Consider the following 15,300-nt stretch of genomic DNA (forward strand, 5'->3'; position numbering starts at 1 on the left):
TACCGTGGCGAACGGTCCCTAAAGGCCTCTACACATGATCAGCTGTAAAACCGCTTTGCGCTGGCTGTCCCATTGTTTGTCTATGGAGAGGGCAGCAATGCCTGACAAAGCGGCACCGCTACCCTTGGCGTCGCACACGATATTCATTGTGCCGACAGTGGCTTGGAAAACCGCCCATAACCGTGCCACACGGGGAAGAGGGAAGAGGGAAGGCGGCAGGAGTTCCTCCAACATTTGCAGTTAGATTATCATATTTTTTTATTGACAAAAATATAGGTTGCTTCGGCTGATTTTTTTATGTGCACATGTGCCCCTAAATATTTTTTACAGTTCGCACACACCTATTTTTAGTCGCAAATGCGAGTGAAACGCTCGCACTGTCGAGCCCTGAGACCAAAGTACTATTAAAAGCACAGTCATACATGCTCACTGTAATTACCACTAAAAATATTAGTGGCAGTGCCAACTGCTTTGTCAGGCCAAAATGTTTGACAATGGTACCACACCCGCACCACACCCACAGATACCAGTGAGGTGATGTGGAAAAAGGTGGAGTTAGAAACCACCAAATATGGGAGGGGCAAAAAGACTAAGGAAATCACGGCCACAGGCATGTGCGTGGCAGCTATGACACTGAATGAGGAAGCAGAGGTAAAAGCTGGACATGAATTCACTCGTTATTTATAACCACATTGACAGGAAACCACAACAGATCAATTGATGGTTTTGATTTATTCATAATTCTCAAATTACCTGTCACCAAAGCAAGCAAAACAAAAAAGATCTTTCCTTTGCTTTCTTTCTTAACCTTCCTTTGTTATGTGCGTTTGTTATGTAGTTGGTGAATGTGTAGTATTTTGTGCACGATTTTTATTATGTTGCCCACATTAATTTTATGTGATTATATAAAGGGTGCCCTTTAACATCTGGCCAGAGACAACACATTAGATAATGTGTCATGTAGACCAACGCAGGCTCATTTACAGGTCCATGAGTCAGAAGTTATTCAGTTCAGTCCCTCCCACTTGCAGCTGCTATTTGTTTTTGTGGATATCAGTGTTTGTTTTCATTGTTTTCATTCTTATTAAATGCTGAAATGATTGTTGCTGATGGTCAGTGACATTTGCTGCTGCTCAAGTCTTTGCACCAGATCACTCTTCTAATCCTCTTGAAGGACAAATCAGGGAGAAAATCTGCCAAACCTGCTGTAAACTGAGCCGGGCCTGCAATAGCTTATATTGGCTGGATTTGAGGATGTCGCAGCCCGGTCTCCTGAGCACAGCAGCCAAATAAGTGTCTGTTTATAGTTACTGGATATATAGATTCAACAAAAGGTTATTTTATAAAGCGTTTACTTCAGGTGCTTAGCAACGTGATGATGTCACCTGCTGTTTTGTTTTGTGATCCGGTTTTATGGGTCAGCAAATGTGTCACTTAAAACTTGAGGACTATCCAGTTAGGGCACATTGTTCAGATGTTTTAGGTTTCTAAAAGGGCTCTTTTCTTCTGCAGCTGCAGGGGAGGCCTGGGCTAAACTGTCCACTTTAATTTAATGTTAAATTACCAGTTGCTCATACTGTATGGCTTTAGCTATCCAACCATCACATCATCGACCACAATTTCCTCTACAAAGGATATTGTTTGCTGCAGACCTTCATTTAAGTCCACTTTCCCAGTGTGTGTCTTGTCTTTTCCTCAGTGTTGTGTAAGAGTTTTATTTTATTAACCAGGCTTGCAGTGAATTTGTTGCAAGAAACATTTTCTTCTCTGGGGTCAACAGACTGTCAGCTGGGCTTTCACATTAAGCATTTGTTTGTTTGGCCTATTTTAGATTCACACAGTATGCGAGTCCTGCTCATAAGCATGGGTCAAAAACATTTTCCTTCCATTGCTGTAAATAATCACATCAAAGCGTTAGTTGGCAACTTTTATAAAAAAATTTAAAAAAACTTGTGTAATATTTGCAGAAACTGTCACTATATTCACACAGCACTGAATGTGACAGATAATCCTTTAAAAAAAATTACATTGTTCTGTCTACTCTATTGCCTTGTAGCGCCTCTAATGGCCTCACCGTACCTGAATGAAAACAACCCATCAGAGTCGAGGAGACACTAACGTAGCTGTCAATCACTGCACATAATCTGCAGTCAAACTGTCAAACTAGCTAGCGCTGATCAAATATAAATTAAAATTCTGTTACTGCATTGCCTATTTCTCACCTCAAATATTTTCAGAAACATATTTTAGTGTACTGTTTAGCTGTAGAATGAGAAGGTTGGTCCAGCTGATGGGCGGTGCTTGGCACTTTGGTTGACTATTTTGAACATGGCGGCCAGGTTACACACTTTCACATTTTACATAGAGACAGTTTCAGCAAATATTACAAAGTTCTTTTCATAAAATTACCAACTGTAACTTCAACACACATTTGCAGACATAATTTATAATGCACATATTGATCCTGAATTTTGTTTTGCAGGAAAGTCAAATGTTGTCGCAAAAGAAGCTGTTTCCAGGTGGACAGGTGAGTCCAGTTTTCTTTTTTAATACATGTATATTTAATAAGTCTGGAATCGAGCTGCAACAGTTAGTTGATTAATCAATTAGTTGATCAACAGAAAAAGAATCGGCAACTATATTTGTAATTGTTAATGTCAGATGAGAGAATTTGCGAGTTTACTTGAATTACATCATTGGAAATTGTACCATTTTATTTTATTTTTTTTACTGTTGTACAGACAAAAGACAACATTAATAATATCACCTAGGGCTTTCAGAAATTGTCATAGACATTTTTCATTTACTGTTTTCTAATTTTTTATAGACCAAACAGTTGCTAAATCAACAAAATAATGATTAGTAACACTGCAGCTAACAGTTATTCATTTATAAATGAATAGTAGATGCTTTGTTCAGTGAAGCGACTAATCATTTGGTCAATAAAATATCAGTTAATAATGAAAAAAGATCATTACAATGTCGAACAGCCCAATGTGACATATTCAGATTGCTTGTTTTATTCAGCCAACAGTTCCAAACCCAAAGATATTCAGTCTAATATTATATATGACAAAGAAAACCATAAAATCCTCACATGTGAGAAGTTGGAACCAGTGAGCATTTAACATTTTTACTCAGGACACAACTAAAACAATTTTCTGTCGATTTGCTAATGATAATAATGATCCTTGCAGCTCTAATCATTAGCTGCTTACTTGTTGCCTCTAAATATTCAGGACAGAAGTTACTGGAGAATCCCTGTGGCAGGTTTTATTCCATTGATTACTCTTTAAAACCCTCAAGCTGTAAAGGGCACTTTGTGTTCAGCTTGTCACCTCCCAGCCGTCAGCACTTTAGGCCCTCTGTGTGCATTCATTGACCCAAGCGGTAACCTTGGAGACCTTTTGGGGATCATGGTAACCAGCCTGGCCTGTGGTTTTCGACTCACTAGGGTCAACGCTGCCTATAACCGGTCAACAAAGTCACGCTGTCAGTTTTCATTGGCACATTTTTGCTTTACTTCCATTAGAATTATACTCGTTTTAAGAAACTGTGAGTCATATGTGCCTCTTCCATGAGTTGTACTTCCCTTGTCTGAGGTGGACGCTGCGAAATGAGTACATAGGGGTTTCCTCAGAGTACTGTGTGCAGCAGCTGCCTTAGTACAAGTGCAATGTTTTTTTTACTACAAGCTGCAGAGTTCTCAGCTGTCATGTTACAAATAACGACACTATTTTGTCAGTTCTGTCAACATCCCAGTCCCCAAAATAAAATGTTGCCATTATACGTTTTTGCAAACCACTTACCACTTGCAAACCATTTGTTTCATATGATTATATGTGCATTTCTAAAGTGACATAGTTCTTATTACATTTAAATGAGCTGACTTTGTCATCAGGAGGAGAAGAGGATGTTGGATGGTGAGAGACCTAGGCGTGACGGCTGCCAAGCAGCAGACCACTGTTTGAGACCAGTAACATTTCCAGCCTTGTTTTTGGCGATCTAACTGGGTATTTTTAGCCAAAACATGTTTTCCTAACTGTGCCCAAGTGTTTTTTATGCCGAAACCTAACCACGGTAGCCACAACGTTGTCGCAACATAAAATTTAAAATTGAAATGCTAGGAAATGTTAGTGTCAACATATCCGCTACATGTGAAATGTACAAATTTAACATTTGTGGTTTCACAGAAAAGCAGAACACCAACATTTATCCTGGCAATTGAGTTTCTGTCAATCAGCTGCTTTTTTAACAAGTTTGTTACTCTGTTGAATTTTCACCAGAATCAACCCAGCAAAGCCAAATCTTCTGGGCCTGGTTAAAGTGGATTTTAAACAAAACATTAAACGTGCACTACTGTTGCTGTTGTGTAGCTGGTGTTGTTTTAGCTTCTCTCATCAGACCCCTGCAGGCTTGAGTAACAAGTATTGAATTGCCTGTGGCTACAACTTGTTCTGTGACAGCTGACTTCTCAGAGTTAATGTTGCGTGACTTTAACCTGTAGCCTTGTCGGACTGAGACACACCCATGCATACAGACTCACATGTAAGCCCTGACACAGCTAATCACTTACACTTTAACTGCATATTGTCGTATCAGAACAGGAGTCCAGTGATCTCACAAGCTCAAGTGAAAGGCATTACTAACACAATGATTCAGAGTTTAGTGACTTAAGCTCCTGATAAGACTTATGTTAATCTACAGGAAGGTATTTGATTTAATCTTTGAATGGGTGACACATCCACATTTATTTAGCCTGTCTCATGAATCACATCTAAAAGGCAGTCACCTTCAATTCATGGAAACTCATGTTAGATGTGAAATAAACTGCAAGTGGAAGTAAATGGCATTTCTGATTACAGCTATGTTGAAGGTTATCTCGGCTACTTGTAGACTTTTAAGCTGAAGTACAGTCAGATCGGTTATCTACTTAATGTACTGATGTGTTTTGAAATTCTATGCTTGTATGACTTAAACAAAAGTATTCTCACATTAGACTATGAAGGTGAATTTACCATCATAAATAAATAAAGTCAAGAAAGATATTATTGCGATATGAAGTTCTGCTTATTCCGCTTATATACTTTCGTCAGACCAAATTGAAAGCAGACACTTGGTCTCGTCTTGACTCCATCCATAAGTGTCTTACATATGCATACGTTTCCTTGCTAGCAGCTTAGCTTGCTAACTGGCTAACAGCCAGACATTTTAAAGGAACTCGTGAGCTCCTGTTTACGACATGGGATTTCGTGTACACAAAGTCATGAACTCTGGGCTCTCAGATAATTTCCAGTTACGAGGTGGTGAATACCATAACAGGGGGAGTTAATATGGACTCCTCTTGTGAACATGGTAACCCCCCCACACTCCTGTCTGAGTTTCATGCAGCACATTTGCACGAGATAAGTGAAATCTAGCCTTGCACTCGAAATTACTGACATCATCCCCCAGATGATGAAGGCATAAGTGTAGTGCTTTACCAGTTCTTCACATCTCTAAAGTGAGGAAAAAGAATATTAACGGTTCACATACTGGTTATGTAGTTGAAATTCATATACATTTTTAAGCACTTCAAGATCCAATCATTACCAAAGCGTATGTTATGCGCAAGAGTCAGTACAGTCCAGTGGAATAATCAGAGTTGTCATATTGACACTTAAAGAGGCAACAGATAGCATCTTTTCCTAAATATATCATTATGAAAATAATGTGGGTTGCACAGGGTAGTGGCCACAGTAAAATCAGACTATCAGTGTTTACATAGGTTACTTAGTGGCTTTGCAATAAGCTTCTGCCACCGGGGGCGAAATTTCTTCTTTACAGCAGGAAACGCGTCATGTATTGCGAAACTGGTCGGTCAGCCAATCAGGGACTGGAGCTGGTCCTTATGAGGAGTTGGGCATGAGATAGTTGAGTCACGAGCACAATGGCAGACGGACAAAGTTTGGAAACAAGTGAAAAATGGCCTAGCAAAAGAAAACGAGCTCCTCTGTCTGAGGAGGCAAAGAAGAGCAAAAAGGAGAGTGATAAAAGAAGAGGAAAAACAAGAGTAAACCTCAGTCAGGCATTCAAGAGATGGAGGGAGCTCCATGACCAAAGAGGCTTCAACACCGGTGCCCAGCTAGCTTTCTTTCTAATGGATCAGTAAGTAACACGGCTAAATGTTAGCTAGACGAGAGAGGACTGGACTGTACTGGCTGCTAGTTCATTCCTAGCTGGCCAGCATTGCAAATCGCCGCAACCAGGGACCGGGTAGCGAGTGTTGGTCGGCTGACATCCTCGTTGCCATTCTACGGCAGCCTTTGGCCATAAATGTGAAGACAGCCTTGGCAGCTACTGGGCACCCAGCATCTCCAACCGGGAGAGTGGAGTAAAATCCTCTCCTCCGCTCCCATTTGTCTGGTGAACGCCTCTCCTCTGTCAATACACTCTGCCAGCAATTTAATAAAATTGATGCCAGCTGTAACATTTGAATGTTTTAGTAGTAAGCCATGTTCTAAGCGGGATAATGTATAGTGACCCGGTGACAGTTGAAAAATAACTGCTGTGCGTCGGGGTTCCATTCCCCTGTCGGGAGTTATTTTTCAACAGTTACCAGCTCACTATACATCATCTCTTACGTGTCTACTGTTGTTTGCACTGATACTGTGCATATTGGTGTAATTTACTGTGAGTTGTACTGGTACTGTGCATTCTGGTATAATTATTTGCATTATTATTTGTTTTTTCTTCAGAAAAATCTGGTAATTGTTGCTCGGTCTCTTTACTCATTTATTTAGTATAGTGTCCACACACCTTCTCATTCTACATACACATAGAGGTATACTTGTGGCTTTACAGCCTACATTTTATTGATTATCTCTGATCCCCACGGTCAATTTGGTTGTTGCGACAGTGCGAGCAACACCACTGATGCTAGGTGGCGCCAAGCTAAAAAAAAAACGTGTCCTATCTGTTGCCTCTTTAAGGTGCGTGAGTGAATCGTGGCGTCAACTCATACATTTAGTAATATGCAAGAAAACGTTCCTTCTTAAAAGTTGCTGGCAGCTGCCGATGGTAGCCTTTGAGCAGCACAGTGAGTCTATAGGTAGCTAACCATATATGAAATATGCTTCTGCCTGTGTAACAATAACAGTACAACCCCTAAGCACATGGATGAACGAAAACAACTTATCAGAGTCAAGCAGCCTCTAATGCAGCTGTCAATCATGTTAGTCATTGCTCTTAAACTGCAGTCAAACTGTCCAACAAGGCAGCACTGATCAAATATAAATCAAGATTCTGTCACTGCATTGCCTATTTCTCACCTCAAATGTTTTCAGAAACATATTTTAGTGTACTGTTTAGCTGTAAACCCCAAATCACATGGATGTTAAATAGCACAGGTCTAATTACAGATTACGGTAGGTAATGTGCGTAGGAATTTTTACTTGACAAATTACAGGCATTGCAAAGTCGCATGGGATTAAGATCGCAGATGACCTCCGCAAATATTGTAAATTATGAGAGGTCCGAAGGTAGTACTAGTCCCCTGCGAATGGGGCTTAAGAGTCCAATTTAAATAGATTGAGGTACTTTTATGCATTCATCTACAAGGATATAAATTGAATTAAAGAATCCAGGTCATGGTTGAAAATGTTAGACTGCAAAAATTCCTTTTAAGTCTCAATCAGGAACATTTCTTGAAACTTGCTACAGTCTCACACAGCTGTGCCTGACTGATGTAGAATACTGGTGAACCTATATAGTCTGCATTACAAATTGGAACATTGTCATGGTGTTCCCCACCCTCATTAAGACCCACTAGGTTCACCCCAGCTGCCCAGTAACCTTCAGGTGTGGCAGATGCTCACTGGAAAAAATGTGATCAGGGGACAGTAATCAAATCATCAGCCAAGATAACTCAACTCTTACCAAAACAAAAATGATCAAGTGCTTGAGAACAGCGAGACAGATGGTTTGTTCTTGGACTCGACCATCATTCTCAAGTCCAGGAATATTCTCATCATCCCACTATGATTGTGCTATCTGTGATACTATATATAACTCCGGAGGGGCAAGTGTAGTGATGTATTTTGGCTTGTTAACGATTTTGGTTTCTGTTTTCAGATAATGTTTTCGCCATCAAGTCATGGACGAAGAAGAAGTTTGCCTTTGATGACAGCCGCATTAATAAAGCCTTTGGGATCCCGGAGGACTTTGATTACTTGGACTGACTGCCAGCTTTTCTACCAGAGTTCATGGTCACAATAAGTGAAAAATAAGTGTTTGAGCTTCAGTTTGAAGCCAGTGTACCTGGTCTCAGCAGTTCTAGTTTATGGTCTGTGTATTACAGTGACAATAAATGCACCAGTGTTCATATTTATGGCTTGGGTTGGGCTTTGAATAAGCACTGATATCAGTAATTTCGCCGTGGCAGAGGGACTTTATCAGCGGCTATGTTGCTTTGGTGCAACCAGAGAAGAGAAGCACAAATTGTTAGTGGCTGTGAGGGGTGACAGAGTTCTGTGATGAACACAACCTAGCAGCTTGACTTTTGGGACACCTGTTTGCATGAAAATTGAGAACCCCAAGTTGATGATGGAAGGGAATTAACACTTGACACATCTGTGTAGTGAATGATCTAATTTATATGGTTTTAACAGATGGTTTGGAATCAAATGCTTGGGCTCTTTTTTCCTACATTATTTTTGCTAGGAGGGAAAAAGAAAAAGTGCTTTTGGGAAACATCCAGTCCTCGTTGTTCATAAAAAGTGCACTGACTGACGGGACAGTTAAATAACAAAGGATATGTTTAGGATATGTCTACAGTTGTTGTAAATATTTGAAGTACTTTTTGCAAAACCTCTTTTCTAGTGCTGCAAATAAAATGTCCCTCTGAGTTTTACAAGTCATTTTCTGCGGTTGTATTCATTCTAAAACTTAATGTGCGGTATACAAATGTATGTACACCAGGCCTCCTGTCTTTTGTGATTTCATTTCTTATGAAATTGCCACTAAAACATTGCAAAATCTGTCACAGAAGCACATTTTCCAGAGCTGCACGCTCACTTTCTGTATGAACAAAAAAGGAACACTGCTGTCATGACATGTCCAGAATTACTCGTGCCCTGCTTATTTTCCTGTCTTTTTCCTCTGTCAAACCAGATGCAAAACAGGTAGTTGTGTGTTCTGTGTTTACTCAGTGACCTAGTTGACAAGGCCAGTGTGTCTTTGGGTTTGTTGATTTACATTTCAAATTTGCTCCATGCTCATCTTGTCTTTCTCATCAGTTGAGTTTTCTTTCCAGCAGATGAATGATATGCAAACACTGTTTGTTCTCTGTTACATCCTTTTTATTTATGACATTGCTTAATGAAAGTTATTTTTATATGTAACTTAAGAAAGAAGATGTTGGTCTTAAGAGACAAATGTCATGTGAAAGATACACGTATCCTTGCAAACATGCTGTAGATGAGTGATTAAACGTGGGCAGCTTCCTGTTTATAATGCTTCCTCATGCACAAGTTCAGTTATTTATGCTGGTAAGGATAATCTGCCACTAAACAATGTGCAGATGTCTGTTCTTACATGTTGTTTATTTATTATGGCAACTACAAGCTCCTTATTAGAAGTGTGCTGTCGGCTGTAGCAACAATAATCCAGGAAAAATCTAAATGCCTAGCTGCAGTTTTGTTAGATGGAGCTGACACACCCACAGAAGAGTAACCTGAGTGTATGTGCATGTGCGTACCTGCCCAACCTGTCCTAACTGATTTATGAGTCTGACATGCTGAACGTCAGAGAGGCCTGTGCATAGTTTTACCTCACCGTCACTCACATAAAGACTGCTGTCAATTGCAGCGTCATGGGCTGAACACTTCTTGCCCTCACAAAAGGTTATTATTGCACTAATTAGGCCACTTTCACTTAACCTAATGTACAGGACAACAGATGGACAGAAGATTATATATCATTAAAGTGATACTTAAATAGTTTTAATTATATATATGTTTTGCTCAAAGTTAATATCAAGTAGGGTAAAAATAGATTTGTATTTATTTAATAGTAAAAAGTAAAATTATCATTACAACAATTTAAACACATTGCAAGTAAAAGTCCTGAATCCAGAATGTTACTTAAGTTAAAGTACATAGGTATGTTCAACAACATGTACTTAAAGTATCAAAAGTAAAAATACTCACTTAATACTAAGCGTATCTAAAAAAAAAAAAAAAGTCCTGTAAAAACAAACTAGTAACTGGTGAAAAAATGAAATATTTCCCTCTGAGATGTAGTGGAGTAGAAGTTAAGAGTAGCATACAATTGAAAAGTTCATATAATGTACAAGTGTGTCAAAACTTTACTTAAGTACAGTACTAGAGTATATTTACTTAGTTAAATTCCATCACTCAGTAAGTAGAAGGAGCAAAACCATAGTGTGTTTAAGTGTTGTTAAGCAGTGCAGGATTTTCCATGTACTAGTACATAAGTGTTAACATCAAAATATACTTAAAGCACCTAAAGTAAAAGATACACTGCACAGAATAAAATATATATCATATCTAATATTTATGACGATTTTTGTCCAGTCATTTTATGAACTTCCACTGTATATTACAGAGTTGTTTTATTTTATGATCTATGGATACATTGCCGCTTGTATTTTTTTTTGTAACTGTCTTGTAAGGTGTCCTTGAGTGCTTTGAAAGGCACCTATAAAGGCATTATATTATTATTATTATTATTATTATTATCATCATTTTATATAATATCACAATTATTGAAGCATTCATGTGCACATCACTTTAATGTTGCAGCTGGTAAATTTGAAACTAATCTACTTTATATACAGCTGGATAGCTTAATCTATAACAACACATCATGATTTTTTATTTATATTTTGAATCAATCTGAACCTACAATTTAACTAGTAACTGATGTCAGTTGTAGTGGAGTACAAAGTACACTACATTTCCCTCTGAAATGTGGTGGAGCAGAAATATAAAATAGCAGAAAATAAAAATACTTATGCACAAGTACCTAAATTTGTACTAAAGTGCAGAGCTTGAGCATGAAATGGAAATACTGAAGTAAAAGAACCTCAAATGTGTGCTTAATTGCAGCACTTGAGTGCATGTTTAGTAACTTCCCACCACTGTGGTTCTATATTATACATATTGCATGATGGCCTTTTTTAGTCAACTTGGTCATATTTTACCTTCTGCAGCAGACACGTAAACAGGCTTGTTGCAAAGTGTCAGTGGTGTGTGCCCTCAGTGTGCAGTGTGTGGTTGCAAAGTGTCAGTGGTGTGTGCCCTCAGTGTGCAGTGTGTGTGTGTGTGTGTGTGTGTGTGTGAGCAGGCGGGGAGGGACAGAGGGAGGGAGCTGCTGCTGCTGCTGCTGCTGCTGCTGCTGGCTGAGTGAAAGAAAGACCAACGCAGCGAAACACAAGGTAGGCTGCTAGCTGAGAGGGCAGCATGGCGGGGCTTCAGGACTTCCAACAAGGCAGCCACTGTCACAGGAAAACGTGGATCAATATACTACTAGGAATACTACAATTACTTTTACCCTGCGTACAGCACGGAGGGGCTCAGCTGCAAGGTTTGTGCTCACCTTTATGTTCCGCTCCGGGGGTGTAACGACCGTTAACGCGACCGTTGCGAAAAAAAATGTAAAAACGTTAATTTAGCTGGGCTGACTTGACAGCAACATTTATGCTAGAAAATAGCTGGCAAGCTTAATTACTCAAACAGCTTGTAAAATTAAAAATGTTGACTTCATTTTTAAGTAGCGACTTGAGCATATTTTGATTTTCACCAACATGGAAGAGCTAACGTTTATGTTTTGTCAGCCTGCTAGTTCATGCTAGCTCCCAGTTCTCTTTGCTGTTTGCCTAAACGAAATGATAACTTGTCCAGACATGGAAGTAACGTATTACCGGGCCTTTACCGGGGCATTTAACTGTCACTGTTGTCCCTGTGTTGAAGCTACATATCGCTGTAAGCTAACTCTACACGGCTAAACAAGCCGTGTGTACCGCAATAGCAGCAGAGATGTTTTCCAAGTTCGTTAGCCACCGAGCTAACCTTCCTGCTAATGAAGTAGCTAGCAAACAGCCTTTGTCAGCCTGTCGAGGCGAAGTCATTTCCTCACTTGTCTGTGTGATCACAATCCGCGCTGTTTCACTTAATTCATTTATCACAACCTGTAATAATAACCGAGACGTGCAGTATGCAGTTAAATTAGCCAGTCTGTTGAAATATAATGCATTTCACCATGCTGCCCATTTTCCAACCATCACTGATAATTTTATTTTCTTGCTCCTACAAAGCTCTGAGTCAGATGTCCACCAGCGTGGTCGAGGTCTGGCAACCAGAGGATGCAGACCCATTAATCCAACTTCAGGTAATCATAGTTTCTTTCTTTGGGTGTATTTGTATAGAGGAGAAATTCAGAGTGTATATGCAAAACTCACATCACCCGCAAGAAATGCAGACAGATGCATGAGCACGTGTGTGGGTAGTGCATCCCCATTGTGTTTGACTCCACTTTGCGGCTGGTTGACTTGTGCATATTTATGTGAGGAAATATCAGTGACCACACACGATTATGTGGTTGTACTATTGTGTGAATTTTGTAGTCATCGAGCTGGTATCCACAGTAATACTGTGGAGTAAAACCAGAGCGGGAGGCCACCTGCCATGTGGCTCCTCCTTATTTTCTTTTGTACATAGTGTCCATTGTGGAGTTCAGTCTGTAGTACACACTGAGAGCATGTTAGCAATGAGACAGTCTGCACACTACTTTGCAGCTCTTTCCTGCACAGTATATTAAGATTATTTCCTCATTTTGTAGTCTGCATGATATGCTTTTTATTGTGCAGCATATTTTTTAAAGATCTGAGCTGCAGTTTCCTAAACAATCTTCAAGTAGGCGGGTGTAATGATTATGTAATCATGGAGCAAGGCAAGCACAAACACCAGGAGTTCTGTGCTTACTGATAACCTGTCAAGAGGTCACCAGCTGACTGTCATGTTACCTGAGGGGGGTGTGTCATTTTTGTTGCCTTCCTGTGTAAACAGATGTGAATGGTGTTGATAATTCATTTGCTTTGAAAGTGAGTAAAAGGCACATTACATCAAACCCGTTCGGATCATTTTGTTTAGTCTGGTTTTCAAAGATGAATGGCAAGCTTTTGTGAAATTTAATAAATATAGAATAAAAAGTAGATATGCCTCCTACAAAATACATTTTAGATTTTGTTGCTGTGTTTTGCAAAGATTTTACTTATTTATACTCTAGACATGCCCAGACCAGAGATAACACAAGAGGAGTTGATTAAGCATTGAAAATAATTTTTAGGCTAGTTGTTTAATTTTTAAAAATAAGATGGTTTACATAAAGGGGAAAGGGGGAGCATGTCAGTGTTTGGGCATGTTTCTTTCCACTCACGTCTACCTTGCACACCAATTGGGCAGATGGCAGAATTGTTGACATTGTTAGGTGTCATGTTTAGATAGGCAACAGTGAATGGAGTGACTGTCTCAGTTACATGGTTTCTGTGAAACAGAGCATGACATGGATGTCTTTCATCTATACTCCAGTGCTGCTGCTGGTCAACTGGTTAAGTAGCGTACTGTATGTTGCTGCAGGCACACTGGAGTGGTGATGCAGAAGGAAATGGCATCATGTGCCATGATATATATAGTAGATATTAAACCAGATATCAAATTTGGGCAGCAGAGACCATGACTGAGCAGATGTCCTGTGCATAACTAGAGCTTGTAATTGTTGCCATCTTTGTCTCATCCTGCTTACTTGTGATTTTGTAAACACTGGCTTGTGTTTTGGATTTGACCAGGGATCATGTGTTTGGGTTGGCTGCAAGTCTAAATAGATGGTCCCCAGTCCCTCAGTGACTGTTAGATTAGTTCAGGTTTTCATCTCTTTCATCTGTCTGTTTGAGTTTTGTGTTTTGTATACAGACCTTGGCCACATGTTTTTAAATCCCCGCATTCATCTTCAGATCCCTAGAATCCAATTCATTCACAAATGGTGCTGCTTTTGAATAATTATTGTGCTTTAATGGTTCACCTGCAGCAGTCACATGCGTTCTGTCATTGTTCTAAATCAGCTGGAAAATCTGCTGGGGGCATTGTAGGATATGATGCACAATACAACAAGGATGCATCAGTTTGAACTTTTCAAGCTCTTATGTGAGAAACTATAGATAGATAGATAGATAGATGTGTGTTGATGTCTCTTTTAGCTCATTCAGCTAATTAAATGCCTGATAAATTATGAGAATTTGACACCATCACATTTATGGAAAAATCCCTAAATTCATTGAATCCAATATTGTCATAAACCAGTCTTTGATTTGCAGCATTCCCTGCAATGGCTTAACATAACCAGAGACATGTAAGGGATAGTTGCTACCTCCATGGAAACACTATACATTACTGGTTGACAAATCTTAATCATCATGAAGACATGATGTAGCCATAAGGCCCCAGATTGTTCCTATGGAAACTGTATGTTCTGCATTTGAGGAGACCAAAGCTTATCTCTGTAGGCCATGCATGGTGCACATTACCTACTGCACTGTGTTTGTACTGCTGTGTTGTAATTTTCAGTCCCTTACTTAGTAATCCATATTCAGTAAAAAGCAAAATGTAGACCCTGTGTGCATGTTCATTGTTTATGGTTTTCAAGCAGTACTGCTGGTGTGTGGATTATGAAAAGTTATGCTGTGTTTCAAGGGATTTCCTTCGATGATTGTCAAACTGATTCTGGCAACAATCACTTATGAAAATGCAGAGATTAGACACCATCTTCACACAAAAATCAGGGTTTGATCCGAGTCATGCCACTGTGACAATGGTCAGTCAGTTTTCAATTAACTACAAAGTGCACTGCTGGTCAAATTTCCCTTCCAGAGAAATTAACTTAATGGTTACTCAGTATATGGAGTACATTGACATGTACAGTGTAATCTGGTTAGGGGACAGTTTGAATTGTGCACGTGGTTCAGCGTTACTCCATTTTCCCATTTATTCAAGTTTACATGATTTGTGATACTCGTGTGAGTGTGTGGAAGGACACTCTGTCCTCTAAAGGAAACAAATTATTAGTGCTGCAAAGTAAGAGACAGAAAAATGGGGGGATGTTGTTGATGTTTATTTTTCGTGTCAATAAATGAGATATTCTGCAACCGCATGCAGAGAACTTAAATTAGGTGATGGATGGATGGATGCACAGATATTTTATTAAGGGAATTCTTCTTGTGTAAGATGAAGATACTGTGACCTAAGA

At 39.4% G+C, this 15,300-nt stretch overlaps 2 protein-coding genes across 3 annotated transcripts in view; both read left to right on the forward strand.

Moving 5' to 3' along the window:
• Positions 1 to 10,537, forward strand: part of mnd1 (meiotic nuclear divisions 1 homolog (S. cerevisiae)) — a 25,118-nt gene extending 14,581 nt beyond the window's left edge. The window contains exons 7-8 of the mRNA XM_050045463.1: positions 2,483 to 2,527; positions 8,113 to 10,537. Of these exons, the coding sequence (XP_049901420.1) occupies positions 2,483 to 2,527; positions 8,113 to 8,219 (152 nt within the window). The 3' untranslated portion in view covers positions 8,220 to 10,537. The remainder of the gene's footprint in view (positions 1 to 2,482; positions 2,528 to 8,112) is intronic.
• An 865-nt stretch (positions 10,538 to 11,402) lies between these two features.
• Positions 11,403 to 15,300, forward strand: part of tmem131l (transmembrane 131 like) — a 38,451-nt gene continuing 34,553 nt past the window's right edge. For both annotated transcript variants that reach the window (XM_050044332.1, XM_050044333.1), the window contains exons 1-2: positions 11,403 to 11,586; positions 12,317 to 12,390. In XM_050044332.1, the coding sequence (XP_049900289.1) occupies positions 11,463 to 11,586; positions 12,317 to 12,390 (198 nt within the window). In that variant the 5' untranslated portion in view covers positions 11,403 to 11,462. The remainder of the gene's footprint in view (positions 11,587 to 12,316; positions 12,391 to 15,300) is intronic.

This window comes from Epinephelus moara, chromosome 5 (assembly GCF_006386435.1).
Source record: "Epinephelus moara isolate mb chromosome 5, YSFRI_EMoa_1.0, whole genome shotgun sequence".
Lineage (NCBI taxonomy): Eukaryota > Metazoa > Chordata > Actinopteri > Perciformes > Serranidae > Epinephelus > Epinephelus moara.